This window comes from Petaurus breviceps, unplaced genomic scaffold (assembly GCF_028583685.1).
Source record: "Petaurus breviceps papuanus isolate PSGF00001 unplaced genomic scaffold, PetGlider_PUasm1.0 188, whole genome shotgun sequence".
In the NCBI taxonomy this organism is placed as follows: Eukaryota; Metazoa; Chordata; class Mammalia; order Diprotodontia; family Petauridae; genus Petaurus; species Petaurus breviceps.
Genome location: NW_027185804.1, coordinates 4,600,538 through 4,624,823, shown reverse-complemented (window position 1 = coordinate 4,624,823; position 24,286 = coordinate 4,600,538). Strand labels below are relative to the sequence as shown.

The window sequence follows — 24,286 nt, the reverse complement described above, 5'->3', positions numbered from 1 at the left end:
CAACTAGGTGGCACAATGGAGAGAGTGCTGGACCTGGAGTCAAAAAGATTCATTTTCTGAGTTCAAATCTGGCCTGAGACACTTACAAGCTATGTGACCCTGAGTAAGTCACTTCACCCTGTTTGTCTCAGTTTCCTCATTTGTAAAACGAACTGGACAAGGAAATGGCAAACCCCTCCAGTATCTTTGCCAAGAAAACCCAAAATGAGGTCATGAAGAGTTGGACATAACTGAACAATAATGACATGAAAACAAAAAGAATTCAGTCAGTGAACTCAGGTTCACAATATAAAAAAGAAAATGTAACAGTAAAATGCATAGTAACTATTCTATAGATTTGATAAACCCAAGACCCCAACCACTAAGTTTAATATTCACTATATAACAAAAATTCTTGGGAAAATGAGATAGCAACCTGGCAGAAATGAGGTTATAGACCAACATGTTCCTCATGCCTTATACCAAGATAAACCCTAATGTGTGTTGGGTATAAAAGTTCACATCACAAACAAATTAGAGGATCATAATGCCTGGCTCATAATAGGTTTGATGTATGAAGCAATAGTAATTTTTTTCCTTTTTGGAGGGCAATTGGGGTTAAGTGACTTGACCAAAGTCACATGGCTAGTGAGTGTTAAGTATCTGAGGCTGAATTTGAACTCAGATCCTCCTGACTCCAGGGCTGGTGCTCTGTTCACTTCGCCACCTAGCCGCCCCTTAATTCTTAATTGCCCCATGAATGCTTGTTATCCTGAAAACCAGGGCTGAAGCATGCTAGCTACCTCCTTACAGAAAGATGAGTGATGGACTAAGGTGTAGAATAAGTCATGCATTTTTGGACATGACCAATATGAATTTTTTTTTCGTTTTAGCAAAGGCATATTTTACTATAATGAATTTTCTTTTTCTTTTTTAATTAGGGATAAGTGGGAAAGAGAAGGGAGGTAAGTATAGTGTTCTTTTCCAAAATGAGAAGAGAACAGAAAGACCAGCAGGAATCACAGACAAGCAAGAGATTTCTGAAAGTTACATAATGAATTTGTTATATAATTTAAGAGCAAAGCAAAATAACTGTAGACAATATAAAATACTTGGGAGTCTACCTGACAAGACAAATCCAGGAACTATATGAAAACAACTCAAAACAATTTTCACACAAATAAAGTCAGATCTGAATAACTGGAAAAATAATTATTGCTCATGGACAGAGCAAGCTAATATAATAAAAATGACAGTTCCACATAAATTAATTTACTTATTCAGTGCCATACCAATCAAACTACCAAAAATTATTTTATAGAGCTAGAAAAAAGAAAAACAGGGCAGCTAGGTGGCACAGTGAGTAAAGCGCCAGCCCCGGAGTCAGGAGTACCTGAGTTCGGTTCTGGTCTCAGACACTTAACACCCACATACAAAAAAACTAGCCATGTAACCTTGGGCAAGTTATTTAATCCCAACTGCCCTCCAAAAGGCAAAAAACAAACAAACAAAGTCATCTAGAAGAACAAAAGGATAAAAATATTAGGGGAATTATAAAAAAAAGTGAAGGAAGCCTAGAAGTTTCAGACATCAAGCTATATTACAAAGTGGTAATCAGTTGTGGATCAATGGAATAGACTGCGTACACAATATACAGTAGGTAATGACCATAGTAATTTAGTGTTTGACAATCCCAAAGATCCCAGCTTTTGAAATAAGAACTCACTATCTGATTAAAAAAAAAACTGCTGGGAAAACTGAAAAGTAGTCTGGCAGACAGTAGGTATAGATCAACATCTCATACCATCTACCAAGATAAGGTCAAAATGGGTATATGATTTAGTTTGTTTTGGGTTTTTTTGCTTTTTGGGGGGGGTAAGGTAGGGCAATTGGGGTTATGACTTGCCCAATGGGCATATGATCTAGAGAAAAGAATGATACCATAAGCAAATTAGGGGAACATAAAAAAGAAAAGAAGACTCTACATAAAAGATTCACACTTTCAAGCATAAGTCTATCTGTTCTATAATATATATGAAAATGCTCATTTTAGAACTATAGAGTCTGAACATAGATCAAAGCAGACTATTTTCTTTTTTTCTTTCTCATGGTTTTTCCCTTTTGTTATGATTCTAATTTCACAACATGACTAATGTTGAAATATGTTTAATATGATTGTACATGCATAGCCTATATCAGACTGCTTGCTGTCCTGGGGAGGAAGGAGGGAGAAAAAAATTTGGAATTCAAAATCTTACAAAAGTGAACATTGAAAACTACCTTTACATGTAATTAGAAAAAAATAAAATACTATTAAGTGGGAAAAAAGAAAAGAAAGTTTAAAAAAGAAAACACTCATTTTATTTAGTATATGTTAAATTCAGAATTAAAAAAGAAACATTTTAAAGTATTAAATATTATGAAAATGAATATTAAATAAAATAACATTTAAAATGTTCACTAAAAAGAGCTATTTTCCCTTTTAAAAAAAATCTTTGTATACTCAACTTTAGCCCAGTACCTGGCATATAGTAATAATTATTGAATTGAAAGACTTGTTTAATTGAATTGAATATAGACTTGCCTTGAAGTAAGGACCAGGCCTGTCCATTTTACCCTTATAAGTTTTGGTTTCGTCAGCCATAAAAACAAGGTTTCTTTTTGGGAAAGCATCCCTACCTCAGCCTGTCATGCTATTAAATGGTTAATGTTCTCTAGCTGCTTTGAAGACACAAAGCCTGAGCATTATTAAGCCCTAAAAAGGGAGTAGCCAGCATTCCAGGAGTCCTGGGGAAGCAAAAGTCCAAAGCTGAAGACTTGGGTTGTGTCAGAGGGATCATTAAGCAGCCCAGCCACTCTGGCTCTTTCTTTACAGGCGGATGAGGTCATGGCAGAATGCAATGGCAGCTTGGAAATGGGCTTCCCCTTGGGCTTCTCCAAAGCAGAGACCAAAGACAGCTGTAATTGCAGACAGGAGGCTAGGGCCTCTAGGATGAGTCAGATCATATCCAGGACAGGGACCCAGGAATGTGGATGACTTCATACTGCCATTGTTCTTCCCCACAGCCTTGGGGGAGTAATGACTCCCTAGAAAGGAAATGGCTGGCCCTAATTGGATGGCTAAGCAGTACTATTCAGCCCTTTCCTGATCCCAGACAGACACCCAGGGAGTCCTAAAATATCCCAAGCCTCATTTTGCCAATAAATAAATTAAAGTGTCCTCTGTCAGAGATTCTTAACCATTTTTTGAATCATGGACCTTTTTGACAGTTTGGGGAAGCCAATGGATCCCTTTTCAGAATAATGATTTTAAATGTATAAAATAAAATATATAGGATGCCAAAGGAAACCAGTTATATTGAAATACAGTGATCAAAATATTTTTAAAAATTAGTCTACGGCCCCAAGTTAAGAACCTTTGCTCTATGTGAAGAAGTACAAGAAGAGTTGGTCTCAGAAATGAGATGAGACCCAATTGATGAATGACTCTTCCCAATGGAATGATCCCCCCCCCAAAAAAAAAATTTGCCCAATTGCATTCTCATAATATGCATAATTTCTCCAAAGATCTTGATTTAACTCTCCACAAAGGAAAATTCAAGTAGATGATGAATATCTATTGTCCAGACTATGTATTTAGATGGATACTTACCCCACAGACCTGGTACATACGGGATAAACTCTGTAGATGGATAATGAACAGGGATCAACATTGAATAGGAGGAAGGGAGCTGATTAGATAACCTTGGGAAATTACCAGATTCTTTTAATGGTCCCAAGATTCTCCCTGAAACATAAGATCATTTTTTTCTTAACCTCAATATTCTTTTAGTGGTACTGTATGGCTACAAGTCATGGAATACCACAGGGCCCAAGAATTAAAGTTGTGAATCAACCAAAGGGTTGTCTCATGGGGGACATAACCAGATTGGAGAACTGTGAAATAGAAGGAACCAGTATCCTCATAGAAAGGGATCACTGGAAAAGGAGATAAGTGTGTTATGCAGTAAGAGTGAGATATAATTGATGGCTAGGCCACATGCTTTGTTTTTATTTATGCAACAATAAGCGTTCTAGGGGAAGGCCTTGAGCATTGAGTTGACCCCCTATAGAACATACATGGGAGGACATAGACAAATATAGCCAAGATCAGAAGGTATGGATGGGTTGGCTATGAAGTGTGTCACATTGGGGGACCATATTGATGACTTCTCATTGCTATTGAGAAATCCTAATGGCAATAATGGGGCAGCTAGGTGGTACAGTGGATAAAACACTGGGCCTAGAGTTATGAAAACCCAAGTTCAAATTCAGCCTTAGTTTCCTTATCTGTAAAATGAACTGGAGAAGAAAATGGCAAATCACTCCAATATCTTTGCCAAGAAAACCTCAAATGGGGTCATGGAGAGTCAGACACAACTGGAACGATTGAACAACAAAACGGTAATAATAATAAATACATTTCAACTGCGATTTAACATTTACAAATCTTTCTCTAAAACACTCTTGTAAGATAGGTAGCACAAATATAATTATCCCTAGTTTATAGCTGAGGAAACTGAGGCTCACAGAAGTAAGGAAGAAAAATTCTATACTCTGTACTTTAGGCACAAAGTTGCCAGAGATAAATTTGTGAATTAAATAATCCTAATTCTAAGCATTTATTCGTAGGAAGGAAGAAAACTGAAGGGGACAGAAATTCATCCTGCCTTTTAAAGTTTCTCTTAAACAATACACTTCTACTCACAGTTTAGAGTTCCAAATTAAAAAATAAAATTCTGCAATAAGATAGACATAATTACAGGGCTCAGGTTAGCTTCATATTAGACGTTGCCTTAAACTCAGTCATCATGAGAGTGGGAAAAGGGGGCGGCTAGGTGGCATAGTGAATAGAGCCCAGGCCCTGAAGTCAGGAGGACCTGAGTTCAAATTCGGCCTCAGACACTTAACCTTTACTAGCCGTGTGACCTTGGGTAAGTCTTTTAACCCCAACTGCCCTCCAAAAAGACACTGGGAAAAGATTGGGAAATAGCTTGGTCCTTAGGATGAAAAAAAGACATTTTTTATTAATCAATAAAATGCAGCACTAAGGCATATAAGTTAAAATGCCACTCACTGACCCAGGCAGGGTTGTTGTGAAGATCAAATAAAACAATATCTGTGAAGGCTTGCACATTGCCTGGAACATAGCAGGGACTTAATAAATGCTTGTTCCCTCCCTCAGTTATCAGAAAGAAAGGCAAGTCTTTTCTTATTCTTGGAATGTTTTGTCAAATGGGTGATAACAAAAGATTCCTCAGCATTTGTGATTAAGCTAATATTTTCAGATGTCTCACACCAGCCACCAGGATGCCTGAGTCAATCAATCACTGTCCTGAGTCATCCAACAGAACAATGGTTATTTAACTTTTGGCTCAACCTGGAGAATCATTACCCTAAAAGCCTTCAGCAGCTGAATAGCCACAACTTTCAAGGATTCTTCTTTCAGCCTGGTAGAAAGGTGAACTCCAGAGATAGTTCTGCTGACTGAATGACCAGACACCCAGCATTCTTGTCAAGCTGTGGAGAAACTGGGCGCTTCTCCTGTGTGAATTAATCAGGGATCCCCTGCCCTAACTGTATTGTCAGGGAAAACAAACTGAACTTTGACTTAGCTTTTTCCTTAGAAACCATTTAAGCTTTTGAAAAAGATGTTAAAAGGATTGCAGATTAAATACTGACAAGACTGCCTACTGATGTAGGGCCAAGGACTTCAGATGACACTGCTACTGCTACTCCTAGCTGAGATTTATGTAACACTTACCATGTGTCAGACACTGTGCTAAGCCTTTTAGACATATCAGTGATGATAGCTGACATTTACATAGCACTTACTATGTGCCAGGCACTATGCTAAGCACTTCACTATTATTACAAATAATGACTCGTCCAAGGTCACAAAACTAGTGTCTGAGAACAGATTGAACTCAGACCCAGTGCTCCATCCACTGAGCTGCCTAGCTGACTACAGTGCGATCTTCGTAGTATTTTCTAATACGCAGCCTCAAAGGGGAACAATAGGGTATAGGGGGGATCAGTGTGCTCCTGCAGAAGCAGAATGTTTTTTCTAAGATTCCATAGCTGTTTAAACTGGCACTCAAGAGCCCAGAGTGGCTCCCTACTGCCTCTCCACAATGACTCCCTTTGTTTCCCCACAGGACAGGACTGCTTTAGCCAGGCTGCTCTTCCCCAAGTGCGTCTAGGCCTTTACTCAAGACCTCCCCCTTACCAGGTGGCTACTTTGCAGCAGCAAAAGGCTTTTCTGTGCATTATTTCATGTGACTTACGTGAAAATTTTGGGAGAGAAGTAATTTAAGTATTACTCCCCCCATTTTACAAGTGAAATAGGCTCAGAGAGGGAAAGTCATTTGCTGAAGACTGGTGACATCAGTCAAATAAGAGAATGTCTGTAAAGTCCTTAGCCTAGTGCCTGGTACATAGTAGGTGTTTAATAAATGTTTGTTCCCTCCTTCCCTCTCCCAAACAACAAGTTTTTAATTAAGCATCTACTGTATGCCTAGGAAAAGCGCTACAAGTACAAAGAATGAAACAATTTCTATTTGCAAAGGTTTTATATTCTAATGGAGGAGACAAGTATACATATAAGCATATATAGCATAAATATAAAGTAATAAATGCAAATATATTCAAAGAAGTTAGACATAAAGCAGTTTGGGAAGGAGAACAATACCATTTGAGGGTGGGAGTAGGGAACAGTAAAGGCTTTATGCCAAAGATGGCAGCCAATCTGTAACTTAAAGAAAGAGAGGGACTCTAAGAGGTGGAGGGAATGAGGGAACGCATTCCAGGCATGGCTGATAGCCAGTATGATGCCACAGAGAGAGGAACTAGAGTGTCCTGTGTGAGGAACAGAGAGAAGGCTAATTTGGCTGGATTACAGGAGAGAGGGAGAGGAGATGATACACAATGTGAATGTAAAAGACAGGTTGGCTCCTGGTCATGTAGGGCTTCCAAACTTATACAAAGCAGTTTATCTCTGATCAGTGAGGCAATAGGAAGGAACTGGATTGAGTAGAGGAGTGGTGTGCCCGTGTGTTTAGCATGAGGAGATACTTGAGGCAGGGACACCAGTTAGGAGGCTGTTGAAATAATCTAGTCCTGATGAGGGTCTGAATTAAGGTGATATCTGTGTGAGTGGGAAAAAAAAAAAAAACTGACTGGGATTTTACAAGATGGTGGGAAGGGAGAAAGGACAAGATATGGTAACTGATTGGGTATGTGAAGTGATGGAAAGAAGGGATGAATCCAGGATCATGCTGAGGTTAAGAAGCTGGCTGACCGGGAGAATGGTGATGCTTTCGACAGAAATGGGTTTCTAGGGGAGGCTGGCCACCACTTATCCCATTCCTAACCTAGAAGAGGCTGGGGACACCACCTCCAGAAAGTCATGATAATGTGAATGGAAGTGTCTTGGAGAGACTTGGAGCATGGATACGCTTTCTGTAACTGGCTCTAGCCCAAAAAACAGAGATAAGGAGGAACTTCATCTTGATTGGCTGTAACTGTGAAGAACAGGGCTGAAGCTTTGCCTCTCATAGTTTCCATTCTTCTTTTTAGTGTGACTTCCCTGGATGACCAAGTCCCCTCCCTCTGAGACCCATGAAAATGAGCCTTGGTTCTTTGCCTCAGCATTTGTTCTTAAATTTAGACAAAAGAAATTGGAGGCCGTGTGGGACCTTGTGAGTTTTGAAAGGTCAAGGGAGACACTCCACTTGAAGGTGTTGAGTCCATGCCAGTCCACTGCAGCCAGATTAGAACTGATGCCCAAGGAGGGAGGAATGACGTGCTGAACCCTAGCATGGCCATAGTTGGGAGGACTCAATAGGCAGAGATGTCACATTGGGAGCAGTCAAACAGGAAGTGAACCAGGAGAGAGCACTGTTATGAAAATCCATTGGGGAGGGAGTATTCAAGAGGAGAGGGCGGTCAACAGTGTCAGATATAGCAGACAAATTGAGAAGGATGAGGTCTTAGAAAAGACCACCAGATTTGTTGGGGCTAGAACAACCACTACAAAACAAATGAAAGCAAATTTTGCAAAATTACAAAGAATAAGTCTGTCCCAAAAGAAAAGATATCTGAAGATACTTCCCCTACACACACTCCTTTGCAGAAGTGGGGGTTTCACAGGTATGGAACATTGCATACATTCACAAATCATTTTAATGTATTGATTAGTTTGGTTTTTTCCCCCTATTTTCTTTCCTTCTTAAAAAAAAAAAAAAGCTTTGTTGCAAGAGATGACTCATGTGGAGGAGAGACACAGAGAAATGTAGAGCATATAAAAACAAAAGATATTCATACTTTAAAAAAAAAAGAGATCATTGATAACTTTGGAAAGAACAGTTTCAGTTGAGTGATGAGATCTATAGGCAGATTCCAAGGGGTTGAGGAGTTAAGAGAGGAAGTGAAGGTGGCAAGGAGTTTGTCTGAAAAAGGAGAAAAGAAATAAGACAACAGCTTAAGGAGATGGCAGGGTCCAGTGGAAGTTTTTTGAGGATGGGGAGACTTGGGCATGTTTGAAAGCAGTAAGGAAAGAACCAATGGATAAATTGCAGTTGAGGCTTTGAAAGGGAGGATTATTGAGGATGAGATCTGCTAGAGAACTTGGAAGGGGATGGAATCAAATGGAGATGAAGATTTGGCTTCGGCAAGGAGTCTTCTTGTTAGAGCCTGGGGGAAAGGAGGAGACAGTGGGATAGGATGTCCAGGAATTCCAAGATGAAGAAAATGGAACAAGAGGGACTTGACTTTAAAAGACCTTGATTTCTCTGTAAAGAAAGAGACAAAATCCTCAACTGAGAGGGTGGTAAGCAGAGGTGTGGTAAGCTTGAGTAAGGAAAGGAAGATTTGGAATAGTTTGGGTAGGGAGTGAGATAGGAAGTCCATTAAGGAGGAATAAAAGGATTGCTTTGCTGTTACAGTGAGGGACTATTGGAGGTTGGATAATATGAGTTCATAATGTACCTAGTTAGCACAATTGTGAGGCTCCTTTAGGCTTTATTAAACAGCTCATGAATGAAGGTGGTGGGTGGTGGAAGTCATTCAGAGTTGAAGTTTGGCAAGATAGGACAAGGTATGTGTGTTTGGTGGGGGGGGGTGTTTGGTTGCAATCAGTCAGCTAGTATTTATTAAGTGCCTACTACGTGCCAATCAGTCACTAAATACACATTTATTAATATAATATGCCAGGCACTGTGCTAAGTGCTGAGATATAAGGGGAGGACAGTGTGGAGTTGCAATGGCTATTGGATTGAGCTTGGAGAGTGAGAGAAGTAAAGTCAGAACAGAGCTAGGAGCCTGAGAAAGTTTTGAAGGGTAGATTGATTGAAAGTCCCAATGAAGGTGAAGCACAGGTTTTGAAGGGATGAGGCTAGGGAGAAGTAGGATAAAAGATTATGATCAGACAAGAGAATATCAGATTTTATAGTTAGGGAAATAAAACAGTTGTAGATTATGGTGAGATCTTGTGTATGACCATCTCTATTTGTGGCTTTGATACAGTGAAGGATAAGGTCACGGGACTTAAGGAAGTTGAAGAAATTGGCAAATTAGAGAATTTGAGAGGGCATTTACATGAATGCCGAAGTCTCTAAGTATAAAAGCAGGAGCTGGAAAGCATAAGAAGAGGGCGAGCCAGATACTGAACTCCTGGAGAGAGATGAATGACCTAGAGGTCAATATATTGTAGCTACCATAATTTTTCATGGGAACCAAAAGCCCTTTTAGACATGATCCAGGTTCTCATGTCCCCTGGGGAAATTCTGGGTAGGGCATAGGCCATAGAGATCATTGAGAGAGAAGCCTTCAAGATTGAACCTATAAAAGTATACCTTCCCAAAGCCACTAAACCATACATAACTTTCCACAAAGCAATAATAACACTACAAGGTATGTAAGCCAAAGTGCTCAAAGGGCAAGGTCTTAGATGTACAAAAAGATCTATAGCAGCTCTTTTCGTTGTAGCAAAGAACAGAAAACAAAGTAGATCCCCATCAACTGAAGAATAGTTGAACAAATTTTGAAATGGAGTATTCTTGCTCTGTAAAACATAATGATATGGATAGATTCATGGAAACCAGGGAAGAATTATATTAACTGATACAGTGTGAAGTAATCAGAATTAGAAGAACAATTTCTACAACTATAACATTATAAAGGGAAACAATCTAAAAAGATTTAAGAACTCTCATCAATCATGACAACAGAAGACATAATATCGCATATTTCCTACCTCTTGGCAGAAAGGTAATGATAAAAAGTAGGTTTAGAATGAGGTACATTTTCAGACCTAGCCAATCTATGAATTTTTTTTTTACTTAACTGTACTTATTTGTTACAGTGAGAGCCTTTTATTTTTGGAGGGAGCATAGAGAAGATAGTGATAGAGGAAAAAAAAGAAAAGAGGGTCAATATAATATTTACATAATATTGAGGAGAGAACAGAAGAAAGTTCATAATGGGACAGACAAGCACGATAGTGTTAATACTATGGTGTTAAATTTAATATGAACTAGAAAAAGAATTATCAGTACTTAACAGAAATTCATTGTTTGATATACAGTCCTCTTTTATGTTCTTTAAACATAAAAATGCTTATGTTTATTGATATTTATCTAGTTCACGATATTAAAAAAAAAAGAAAATTGAACCTGTGAGGCCAGAGACTTGGGTTTTTAGTCCACAGTCCACAGGTTACAGGGAAATGACACTGCACTTTCCTGGTTCTCCTACCTGTTTGGCTAATCCTTCTTTGTCTCCTGGCTGATTCCTGTTCCTATTCCTCCCTTCTAAATACTGATGTCACCAAGCTTCCATCCTTAATTTTCTCTTTCTTCATTTGGTTCCCATCTACGTCTTAAATTGTCTGTAGTTTCAATCCTGCTATTTTCCCCAGACTTCAGGCCAAATTTCCAGCTGCCTGACCAACATTTCCACCCAAATGATGACATTCACTCCAATAGTGATCAAAGTTGAATTTTAAAAAAGTAGTGTTACAACTTTATGTCACTAGATGGCAGACAGGGGTATTCTAGGATGTCTAGTAATTCTTTGAAATTTGAATCCCTATGCAATATTCTTGTCTAGGAGCCAAAGATGCTGCTACTGGGTCATTGTGAAATACAGCAGCGATGTAGAAAATAATTGTGACTCTGAGTAAATGAAAAATCAGTGAATCTTCCTGTCCTGTCCTAATCTACTTCAGTCTAAACTGAATCTCTATCACTTGACTCACTCTGACCTTTCTGGTCTCCTGTTCCTGCCCCAGACCCAAATTAAGTTACCCTCTCCCCTTGAGCACTGCTGAAGAAATAAACCTTTATTGTCCTGTGATCCCCAGTTCCTTTTTCTTTTTTGAGGGGGGAAGGTAGGGCAATTGGGGTTAAGTGACTTGCCCAAGGTCACATGGCTCGTTTTTGTGTAAAGTGTCTGAGGCCTGATTTGAACTCAAGTCTTACTGACTACAAGGCGGGTGCTCTATTCACTGCGCCACCTAGCTGCCCCCCAGTTCCTTTTTCAATACCTCAAAAAACCTTTAGTTTTGTCAGTCTGGATGCTTCCTCCACTAACATAGAACTTAATCTTTTTTTTTTTTTTTTTGCCTTTTGGAGAGCAATTGGGGTTAAGTAACTTGCCCAAGGTTACACAGCTAGTTTTTTTGTGTGGGTGTTAAGTGTCTGAGGCCAGAACCAAACTCCGCCGGCTGGGGCTTTACTAACTGCACCACCTAGCCGCCCCACTAGGCCTTAACTTTTATGATTAAGCCCTCGTATTTACATAATGTGTTATTTCATTTGTAAAATTGCTTCCAAACATTCTAAAAGGCTTCATGGTGCAGAAAAAGATCTTTTAAAATGTTTTCTGGGTGGTCCCTTAAGGTTGAGAATCCTGGAGTAGTCAGACAGTCAATAAACATTTATTAAGCATTTATATTATGTTTCTGGCTCTGTGCTAAGCACTGGAGATTCAGAGAAAGGTGAAAGACATTCTCTGTCTTCCAGGAGCTTACAATCAAATCCAGGAAGACAATACACAAAAGGTAGCTTAAGGGAGGGGGCAATATATACTGGGACTCTGATAGGGAAATAAAGAGTACAGCCTGGTGGGAAATGAAGAAATAGCCATCCTGGGTGCCTTCCTTAAATGGAGTTCTGGGAGGCACTCTTTAATCTCCATTATCCAGCTGAGGAAGGGCAAGGCCTCAGGGGAAGAAGCTACAGAGGATGTGTGAATTCCAGGACTGAAGAGATCTTCTAAGATGAAGAGAGATGGCTCACTGGTTAGGGAAGATGGGCCAAGTATAGTGAATGATGCTGGGAGATGTAACACTTATTAATTTTCACATCAAGATTGATTTTGAATGTACTTATTTTGTGTCCAAATATATTAAGACACTCTAGGACCTAACTCATCTATGTCACCAGCCTACAGAACCAGCTGAGGGTGTAGGTGGTGGATCATGTACAATTTAACATGGACAACTGGAAACTAAAGGAATGCCCACCAATTGAGGGATGTTTAAAAATGATGATTATATGAAAGTAATGGAATGATATAAAAAATTGTATAAGGAATTGTTTCAGAGAAACCTGGGAAGATTTGTATGAACTGATATAGAATAAAGTGAGCAGAATCAGGAGATCAGTTTATATGTGTATATATACATATATATATATGTATGTATGTATGTATGTATACAGCAACTTGGAAAAACTTTTAAAGACTTTCATAAGAACAATGACCAATCCTAATTCCAGAGGACCCATAATGAAACATGCTACTCTTTTCCTGAAAGAGAAGTGATAGATTGAAATGTATTTTTAAAGATATACCAATGTGAAAATTTGTTTTGCTTAAATAGCATATTTGCTACAAAAGTATTGTTTTTCTCTTTTTTTAATGCAAGGGAGAACGAGGTAGAAAGGTGAAAAAAATTGATCTTTGATAATTAAAAAAAGTCAATTTAATTTTTAAAAAGATTTAACGTGGACAGACTCAAATTTGCCCCCATTTGCACATATCACATTAAATAATAACTAGGCTTTTAATAAAAATTACAATACTGCCTAAATTAAAATTTGCTTATTCAGTGCCATACCAATCGAATTACCAAAGGATTACTTTTTAGGGCTAGGAAAAAAAATAATAAAATTCATCTGAAGAACAACAGGTCAAGAATCACAATGGAAATAATGGGGAAACGTAGGAAGGAAGGGGATCTAGAGGTACCCCATCTCAAACTATACTACAAAGCAGTAACATCAAAACAATTTGGTACTCATTAAGAAAGAGAGAGTAGGGATGGCTAGGTGGCACAGTGAATAAAGCGCTAGCCCTGGAGTCAGGAGGACCTGAGTTCAAATTTGACCTTAGACACTTAACACAAAACTAGCCAACTGACCTTGTGCAAGTCACTTAACAACAATTGCCTTACCTTCCCCTCTCCAAAAAAAAAAGCAAAAAAGAAAAGAAATAGAGAATGGATCAGTCGAACAGATTGGGTACACAACAGACAGAAGCAAATGAATCTAGCAGACTAGTGTTTGATAAACCCAAAGATCCTAGATCATTATTTGACAAAAGGTGTTAGGTAAACTGGATATCAGTCTGGCAGAAATTAGATTTAGAATAAAACTTCATGCCATATATCAAGATAAACTCCAAACTGATACATTACCTTGACATAAAAGGTCAAACAAATAGAGAACATAAATTAGAGGAATAGGCAAGAAATTACTGTACATATACGTGGATGAATGAGAGTTTTCTATAGGATAGCGACCACCTAAAATTAAATGGAAAACTGCTATTAAATTAAATAAATTCAAAGTAGCTAAGATTGGAAGGAAGTCTATTAATTGGAAAAATATCTTTGCAGCAAACTTCTGTGGGGTGGGGGGTGGAAAGGAGAAAAAAAATTGAATGATAATTGAAAAAAATTAAATTTAATTAAAAATAGAAAAAAATGACAACTCATTTATATTCCCACAGTTTTGGAAAAATCAGACTTTAAAAATGTTTGTTGAAATACAATATATAAATTAAATGAATTCAATTCTATGAAGGAGGGATTGATCTTTTTAAATATTAAAGAGTACAGTTATTTAAACAGTCATCCTTGACTGGCTGAGTGCCTATCTGAAAAGGTTAAGAGTCTATGGAAGCACACAACTATGCCCCAAGGTCAGGGATTCTAAACCTAGGTCAGGGGGTCCATGCCTTAGGTGAGGAAAAACTGACATCATTATCTTCACCATCCTCTAACTAAAATTTAGCATTTCCTTCCATTATGAGTATAAGAAACAAACTGCAGTAGAATGAGTAGTATCTGTGACTTAGTCATTAATAGAAAATAATACAGATTATTTTCAAATTATATTATAGTTGTTGTAGCTATTTCAAAATATTTTCTATGCCCATCATTTCTTTAATTTACTGGAGTTAGTAGACCCACTGCTAAATCGCTAACAGTCTTATTGTTGATGAACTATTTAATTTGATTTCTTCTATAGTCCCTAGTATTTTAGTTTATGCATTTAAAAACATTATTGGGAGAAATGGTCTATAGGCTTTCCCAAACTATCAAGGGATCCCTGACATCAAAAAAAGTTAAAAACCCCTTGATCTAGGCACTTTTTGTTTCCATAGTAAAGACAACAAATGTTCATGTTGTACTTAATATGTGTTAGAAACTGGGCAAAGTGCTGGGAAGACAGACAGGCAAAACAGTGTGTATCTTCTAGGAGTTCCCAATCTAATGAGGAAGAGGACAGGCAAACAATTATGTACACAGGGACTCAAGCCAGGGTAAATTGGGGGTCATCTCGAGGGGAAGGCACTAGCATTTGATACAGTGGCACAGTCAATCTTGATCCTCACTTTACAAAACATTGCCTCATGTTCTGAAACATAACCTTAGGTGACAGATGAAGAATCAAGTGAGAATCAGGAAACAGTGGGACCAGGCCTGGGGAAGCAGGGAGAGATGTCTTTTTCCTTCTGAGCTTCTATCCTGAGTCAACAGAAACACTCATTTTTCAGTCTCTGACTGGGAGGTGAAGGTGAAATCATAAGGTCTTTTGGGGAAAGGCAAAGAAGGCCTCACCCTAAGCTAAAATTCAAAGTGTTGTTGTTTGGGGTTTTCTTAGCAAAGATACTGGAGTGGTTTCCCATTTTCTTCTCTTACACGTTTTATGGATGAGGAAACTAAGGCAAAAAGTGTTGTTAAGTGGATTTCTGGGAGAGGGTGGAGCCAAAATGGCAGAGTAGAGGCAGGAACTTGGCATGAGCTCCCAACCACCTCCAATACCTGTAGAATATGACTCTAAACAAATTTTAGAGCTACAGAAACCACAAAGTGGCAGAGAGAAACAAGCCTCCTGCTGAGGGCAGCCTGGCAGGCCGACAGGAAGGGTCTATTGTACTGAGCTGGAAGCTGAGGGCAGTCCTGCATAAACTGTCCAAGACCAGACTTGGGGCAGCTCTGACCAGCAGCACAGACAGGCCAGAGCAGACTTCAGGAGAGAATCACCAGCAGCTGTGGCTGTTTCCAGACTTCTCAACCCATAAACGCCAAAGGGAAAGTAAAAGGTCAGGGGGGAATTCTGTTGGAACCAGGTGACTGAAGAGCACGATCCGGCCTGTGGCTATGGTGAGAGGTGGTGGAGGTGCGGTGGCTGCAGCTGCTGCTATGTGGCTGCCTCCACAGCTCCTGACCTATAGATTGTAGGGGCACCAAGGAGCCATTCAGAGGGTAATTGCTCTTGCTTTGACCTGCTTGGATCTGGGTCTCTGTCTTGGGTGGTGGTCCTGTGGTATGTGGCAGTGTGCCAGAACATGGGGTGTCTGTAGAGAGAGCACCCTCCTCAGACCTCTGACAACATCTGTGAAAACCCTAGTAATTTGGGACATAGCTCTTTGCACCCTGGAAGCAGAGTTCTACCGTGGCAAAGAGCTCAAAAATCAAGTAATTGGCTGGCCAGATGAGCAAGCAGAGGAAGCACAGACCATAGAATCCTTTCTTGGGAACAAAAATGATCAAAACATGGAACCAGAAGAAGTCAATGAAGTCAAAACTTGTTCATCAAAAGCTTCCAAGAAAAATATGAACTGATTATAGGCCATGGAGGAGCTCAATAAGGATTTTTAAAATCAAGTAAAAGAACTGGAAGATAAACTGGGAAGAGAAATGCGAATGATGCAAGAAAATCATGAAAAGTGAGTCAACAGCCTGCTAAAGGAGACCCAAAAAAATACTGAAGAAAATTATATCTTAAAAAGTAGACTAACTCAAATGGCAAAAGAGGCCCAAAAAGCTAATGAGGAGAAGAATGCCTTAAAAAGCCAAATTGCCCAGATAGAAAAGGAATTTCAAAAACTCACTGAAAAGAATAATTCCTTCAAAATTAGATTGGAGCAAGTGGAAACTAATGAGTTAATGAGAAATTAAGATACTACAAGATACTATAAAAAATGAAAAAAATAGAAGGCAATGTGAAATATCTCATTGCAAAAACCACTGACCTAGAAAATAGATCCAGAAGAGATAATTTAAAAATTATTGGACTACCTGAAAGCCATGATCAACAAAAAGATCCTAGAAATCATCCTTCAAGAAATTTTTGAGGAAAATTGCCCTGATATTCTAGAACCAGAGGGCAAAATAGAAATTGAAAGAATTCATTGATCACCTCTTGAAAAAGATCCCCAAAAGAAAACTCCTAAGAATATTATATCCAGGTTCTGGAGTTCCCAGATCAAGGAGAAAATATTACAAGCATCCAAGAAGAAACAATTTGAATATTGTGGAAACACAATCAAGATAACACAGGATCTGGCAGCTTCTACATTGAGGGATCAAAGGGCTTGGAATATTATATTCCAGAGGTCAAGGGAACTAGGATTAAAACCAAGAATCACCTACCCAGCAAAAGTGAGTATAATGTTTCAGGGGAAAATATGGTCATTCAATGAAATAGAGAACTTTCAAGTATTCTTTCTTTTTTTTTTTTTTGCTTTTTGGAGGGCAATTGGGGTTAAGTGACTAGCCCAAGGTCACACGGCTAGTGTTAAGTGTTTGAGGCCACATTTGAACTCAGGTCCTCCTGACTCCAGGGCCGGTGCTCTATTCACTGTGCCACCTAGTTGCCCCACTTTCAAGTATTCTTGATGAAAAAACAGAGCTGAACAGAAAATTTGACTTTCAAATATTAGAAGCAAGAGAAGCAAGAGAAGATAAATAGGGAAAAAAATCACAAGGAACTTATTAAAGTTGAAATATCTACATTCCTACATGGAAAAATGATAATTGCAACTCATGAGACTTTTCTCAGTATGAAGATAGTTGAAGGGAATATATATATATATGTATATATGTATATATGTGTATATATACATATATATGTATAGGAGAGTGTAATGGGAATGCAAATTTGGAAGATCTTCCCTGCCCCTAGGCTAAAATGCACCTGAAGCCTGGGGAGGGAGGCTTGTTTTTCAGTAGATACTTCTTGATTGGCCAGTGAGTCAATAAGGTTGTTACATTCTCTGAGCCAGGAGAAGGCTATATAAGCCCTGATGTGTAGCTTTGTTTTGGGACTCACTTTGAAAAGTGTTCTGTGATTTGATCTGAATTATGGGAAGCTGTTGTTGAGAGTCCCCCGGCTTTGAAAAACCCAGATGTGGAAACCCAGATGTTGACTGGGTATGGATGTAATGGTTGGACAGTTTGGAAATCTGTCTACTTGATCTGTTTCTGTCTTGATAATTCTGCCTGTATGCTTTGAAGTTCGGGGTGCTGACCTTTTTCCCCTGAACAAGGTAAATGATATATGTCTGACTGATTAAAGTAAGCTTGTTAACCCATTTTGAGTTGCTTTCCTTTAACAAAGCAGATCCAAGAACCTGTATGGGCGGCAAACCCTGAGGACGCTTGGGGTGCTTGCTGCTACAGGGAGTTTATGTGTATATAAATACATATGTGAATGTGTGTATGTGTGTGTACATGTATACATAGACAGAGGGCGCAGGATGAGTTGAATAGGAAGGGATGTTATCTAAAAAATAAAATTAAGAGGTGAGAGAGGAATAGAATGAGAGGAGAAAGGGAGAGATAGATTAGGGTAAATTATTTCACATAAAAGAGGCAAGAGAAAACTGTTACAATGGAGGGGAAGAACAGGAAGGTGAAAGGGAATGAGACAACCTGATTCTCACTGAATTTGTCTTGAAGGGGGAATAACATAAATAGTCAATTGGGTATCTTACCCTACAGGAAAATAGGGAGGTAGGGGATAAGAAGGGGGAGGATAGAAGGGAGGGCAGATTTGGGGAGAGGGTAGTTAGAAGCAAACATTTTTGAAAAGGTATAGGGTCAAAGTAGAAAATAGAGTAAGTGGGGGGTGGGATAGGATGGAGGGAAATATAGTTAGTCTTTCACAATATAACTACTATGGAAATTATTTGGGTAACTACACATGTACAATCTATAGTGAATTACTTATCTCCCCAGTGGGGGTGGGTGAGGAGGGAAGAAGGGAAAAAAAAACCTGGAACTCAAAGTTTTAAAAACAAATATTTAAAAATGGTTCTTTTACATGCATCTGGGAAATAAGATATACAGGTACTGGGGTATAGAAACCCATCTTGCCCTACTAGAAAGTTAGGGGAAGATATAAGAGAGAACAGATTGGGGGAAAGGGTAGTCAGTATGCTTGCTATTTTGGGGTGGGGGGTAGGGGAAAGATGGGGAAAGAAAAAATGTAACTCAAAATCTTGTGGAAATAAAAATAAATTAAAAATTGAAAGAAAGAAAGAAAGAAATGAAGAAAGGAAGGAAGAAAGAAAGAAAAGGGACGGGGTCAAAGTAAAAAATAGAATAAGTGGGGGCGTGGGATAGGATGGAGGGAAACATGGTTAGTCTTTCACAATATAACTACTAAGGAAATGTTTTGTGTAACTACACATGTACAACCTATGTTGAATTGCCTATCTTCCCAGTGGGGGTGGGTGAGGAGGGAAGAAGGGAAAGACTCTGGAAATCAAAAGTTTTAAAATCAAATGTTAAAAGGGGCAGCTAGGTGTCCCAGTAAATAGAGCACTAATCCTGGAGTCAGGAGAACCTGAATCCAAATTTGATCTCAGACACTTAACACTTACAAGCTGCGTGACCTTGGGTCATTTAACCCCAATTTCCCCTCCAAAAAAAGCAAAAAAAAAAAGAGTCCAAGGGAGGTTCCCAGAGCCTGTACCTTGAGGACTCAAGGAGAGCTCAAGGGGGCTCCCAGAGCCCATACCTCATCAAGTAGACATATTTATTTAGGAGTTTACTCAAAAATAGCCAGTAATTTTGAACAATGCTTGGTTTCTTTCCTCAAAGTTTTGGAAAACTCTAACTTTAAAGATGCTGAAATGAAACATGTAAATTCAATCAATTCAATTCTAATAAGATCTATGAAGGAGGGGTTGATGACAAATCTTTTGAAGTATTAAAGAGTATAATTATTTAAAGACAGCCATCCTGGACTGGTTAAGCACCTGTCTGGAAAAATCAAAGAGTCTGTGGAGAGAAAACTGAGAACAGGGATAAATGGCTTGCCCAGGGTCACACAGGTAGTAAGTGTCTAAGATCAGATTTAAACTCAGGTCTTCCTCACTGTTAACTACCCTACAAAGGTAGAGGATTATATTTATACTGTATTTATATATTTAGATATATATCCTATATTTATATAATTAAAATTATAACACAAAAGCTTGACCTTTAGGCAAATATCTCAGGGATGTGGGGGTGGGTGAAGTTTACAAGGAGAAGGAAGCAGGAAAGGGAATATTAAATCTAGCTTAAGTCTTAGCAAAATAGTATTAAAATAAAATTTCAGTTTTACAAGTGATTAGGAAATTTGAGTTACCTAGTAAAAAAATTTGAGTATTCAGGTTTCCCAATCCAAAGCCAGGCGTTCTACATGGAGCTTCTCTATTTCTGATGCCTTGAGCCCCCATTCTAGTGCGATTCCTCAACTTACTGTGACTAGGCATCAGTTCTACTTAACATTTATTTAGTATCATTTCTTACAAAAGGATATTTATTTTGAAGATATAACAAGAACAAAAATACAAACATTTCTCCCTAACACTTGAGGTACAGCCTCTCCTATCCCATCTCAATCTCTGGAGGGAGTCTATGAATTTAACACAATTTCTACATAGCATTGGTCTTTCCAAGTTCATGTCAAATGTAGAACTGACATGGATGAGTCATATAGTTCAATTACCCCTGGACTTGTGTCCTGAAGGTTGCTCCTCAGGCCATGGTTGCAAAACTCAGCCTGAAGTCTATTTAGAAATCTTGGACTAAAGATGGTTCACTCTCCTTATCTTTTTTAATTCACAAGTATATAGTTTAGTGTAAAAAAGCAATAACAAATACTGAGGCAAAGAATTGGAACCCACAAGGTCACATAATGATCTTGGAGGAAGATCTTTTTTTTTTACATCACTGTCACAGGAAACCATAAAGAATTCACACAAAGAACCAAACCAAGAGAAGAGACTGGAATTCTAGTCTTTTGAATACATCCCCAGACAGTCCAAAATGTCTTCCTCACCATGTGATTAGCAGATTAGAATCAGTGACAGATTATTTTTGTGTGCTTCAGAGTCTCTCCAAGGAACTTCTGTTATACAGCCTCATGAGATAACCTCATAGACCAACCTCCCAATTCCAATACCAGGGATCCTGGGGGTGTGTGGAAGTTTATTGCGTAGAGGGACTGGCATCAAGTCCAGCCGCTTCCTGTACAGGGGACCTCGGGGTGCTCACGCCGGCCTTCTCTGGGCCTCAGCTGACCACCCCCTCTGCACAAGGAGGGGAGCAGGTAGAGACCACCGCTGGTCCCACGTTTTCTGGAGGACTCCAGGTAAGGATCTGCAGGCTTCTTCCACATAGAGAATTACATTAGCAGCACTCTCTGCCTACTCATAAAGACTGGACTTAGTGGCCAGTCCGCCATTATACTTATATCATCTAGTATCAGAGACAAGATTTGAACCCAGGACTGTCACCAAGCCCCATGGTTTTTCCATTATGCCACACTGCTGCTTCAGAGGGCATAAATCTTAAAACGTCATAGGTAGGAAGGTACTTAACAGAGGCAAAGAAAAGATACTCCTGATCTTTGCCCCTGGACGGAGGGTGGCAACTCCTGATCTTTGCCCCTGGATGTTGACAACTCCTGATCTGTGCCCTGGATGAAGCGTGGCAATTCCAGTAATCTACAGGACGAAATTGCGTCCCTTTAAACGAAGCTTTCCCTGCCTCCATCCTGTCCCAGATCACTCTGTCCTCCCAAGATCAAGTCCAACCTGTTTCATTGTTCTCCTGAGTGTTACAATATATGCCAGTGAGCCTTTACCCAAAAGTCATAGGATCCTAGGTTTAGAGCTAGAAGGGGCCTGAGAGTTCATCTTCCCACTCATATGCTTGTGGACTTCACTCAAATGCCTTTGCACAAGCTGTACCCTTCCCCACTTCCCCCATACCCCACGGGCTGCCATGCTCTCCAAACTCACCTCCACCTCTCCTTTTTGGGGGCGACCCTATCGCTAATCCAACTTCTTCCTCACAGATTCTCCTTCATTGAAAAGCTGAACTCTGTAACAAATTTGAATAACCAAGCAAAAAAAAAAAACCTCGCGCTAGTCTTACCTAAAAATGCCTATTTCATACTGCAATTTGAGGCTATCTCCTCTGTCTGGAGGTGGGTGGCTCACTTTATCTTTAAGCCCTCCGCGATTGTAGTTGGTTGGTAACTACTTTGGCTGGCACTTTGTCAGGATTTCTGCTTAGTACAGATCAGCACAAAGCTGCCACCAGATAAATGCTCGCTGAACTGAACCGAATTGTAATTTTGTTTCCCCACTGGGGAAACAGTGTAACTAGATAGCAGCAGCTTGGAGAAATTCTGCAGGTTTAAACTCAGCGGGTTTATGTAAAGGTCCTAACCAACTTCATATGCATTAATTAACACAAACGACTAGAACTTCCGACTCCTTCCACCCCAATCAGAAGAGTCCAGGTCACCGTCTTCAGTGGTTACACCTTGCAGCCTCTCGGCCCAGCGGCGAGAGCGGGCGTGCCCACAAGTGCGCATGCCCCACAGCCAACGGAAGACGAAAGAGGAGGGGGCGGGGTTTTAAAGCCGACCTCTCCCGGCTCGCGGCGGCTTTTGGGGGCGGGCTCGCGCGCGCTCGCGAGATTTAGGGGCGGAGCGCAGGGGCGGGGCCAGGAGGAGACGCTCTGGACGGGGCCTGCGAAGGTAGGGGTCGCTTCGGGTGAGGAGGAGGCGGTGGCGGCGGCGGAGGCTAAGAGGCGGAAGTGAGCCCAGGCCGCCCCGGCAGAGGCTGTGCGTGCGTGGAGACGGCTCCGGCTTCGGCGTTGTGAGGGAGCCCGCGCCTTCCCCTGGTCCCCCCTGTGGCGGCGGCGGCGGCGGCGGCCATGGCGAAAGGCAGGGTCGGGGAGCGGGCTGAGGAGGTGGCGGCGGCCCCAGCGGGGCCGCGGGACCCCCCGGACCAGGCGCACAGAGACTCCCTGAAAGGTAAGGCGGCCGCCCGGCTCGGCGGGTTCTGAGCTTGGAGACGGGAGGGGTGGGGAACGAGCCTGCAGCCGCGGACTGGGAGAAGCCGGTTGGGAGGATCTGTCAGTCAGTCGACAAACGTCCTCGCGGCGCCGCCGGGGAGCTGGGCTGTGGGCTAAAAGGGCCGCGGGTACGACGGCGAGCCAGCAGTAGGGGGTCGGGGGCCTGAGGACGGAGCGAGCCCCCGTCCCGGGCGAGGGCGAGACAGATCCTTATCTCGGATCCTCCGGAAAACGTGGGACCGGCGGTGGTCTCTCCCTGCTCCCCTCCTTGTGCGGAGGGGGCGGCAGCTGAGGCCCCGAGCCCCCCGCACCGGCAGAGGCTGGACTCGGTGCCAGCCCCTCCAGACACCAAACTTCCTCGCAGCCCCGGGACCCCCGGTGTTGCAATTGGGAGGTTGGTTCGTGGAGCTCGTCTCCAAGGCATTTATTAGGCACTTGCTCTGTGCCAGGCACTTTGCTGGGATACAAAGGAAAGCAAAAAGCAGGGCAGACCCTGCTCAAGTGGCTCGCGCTCAAACTGGGGAGACAACGTGCAAACACCTATGTACAAACAAAGTATGAGGTGGTCCCGGAGTCTTGGTGCCCTGTTAAGCTCTAATAGCTACGTGGCCCGCCATGCATGATTACAGACCCAGAGAGAAGGGGCCGAGGTTAAGGAGAACCAGGAAAGCTTTCAGAATCCATTTTGGTTTTCATCTTTGAAACCCCTGTGCTCATCATAGGTGGTTAGTAAAGTTAGCAGGCATATATTAAGGACCTTCCATGTGCCAGGCCCTGTGCTAAGCACCGAGGATACAAAAAAAGTCTAAAACACCAAAAAACAAAAACCCCCCAAAACCCCACAGTAACTCTAGGGGGCTCACAGCCCATGCTTGTTGAACAAATGAAGATCTGATTTTAGACATGAGATTGACTCTCCTAGTCTTTAAAGTTTTTTTTTTTCCAGTTTAGACAGCTTTTATTGGCAACCAAAGTGTTTAGTGATCTGTATAAGAAACTAGTAATATTTTGCTTAATTACCTTTTCTGTAACTGAAGTATGTTTAAGAATGGTTGGTCTGTACATAAAACATCTCAAGTTCACAGTGTTAAACTATTATTATACAGGAGCTAGGTTTTTTGCACGCCTTAAATAATGACCCTAGATAATAAATATTTTGAGTCTAGCTTGACACCTACTAGTCATTTCTTCCCATCAGCCACAAAAATTGATTGTTTATAAAAACTCTTTAAAACCCATACATTTGAAGTGGTCAAAAGGAGGAGCCATTAAGCAAACTGGCTATTCAGGCACATTTAGATGTTTTCTTTGCTATCTTGGCCACTGATGAGTGAAGAGAGAGCTGGCTCTGTTCAAGAACTGCACTTCTGTTAGTCTTGTATATATATGAAGAGATATAAGTGTTAATAGGAATCAGTTACTCTTTGTGGAGTATTGGGCTAGGGAATGGGGGAGCTTACCTCTAGTAGAGGGAAAAGGCACAAATACAAATCATTTACATAATATTGCCTATTGTGTCTTTAGAGAGTTCTGAGAGCCATGTTGGAGGGTATCAGGGAAAGCTTCCTAGACTGAATGATGTGTGCTTTGTGGGAAGCTTTGGAAAGGAGA

At 40.6% G+C, this 24,286-nt stretch overlaps 1 protein-coding gene across 2 annotated transcripts in view; it reads left to right on the top strand.

Annotated features, from left to right (window-relative positions):
* The first annotated feature begins 22,332 nt into the window (after positions 1-22,332).
* TMEM41B (transmembrane protein 41B) overlaps positions 22,333-24,286 on the top strand; it is a 40,070-nt gene continuing 38,116 nt past the window's right edge. Inside the window, exon 1 of one of the 2 annotated variants that reach the window (XM_069091195.1) lies at positions 22,333-22,634. In XM_069091195.1, coding sequence (XP_068947296.1) covers positions 22,535-22,634 — 100 coding nt within the window. In that variant the 5' untranslated portion in view covers positions 22,333-22,534. The remainder of the gene's footprint in view (positions 22,635-24,286) is intronic. The other variant, XM_069091194.1, reaches the window with a different exon arrangement.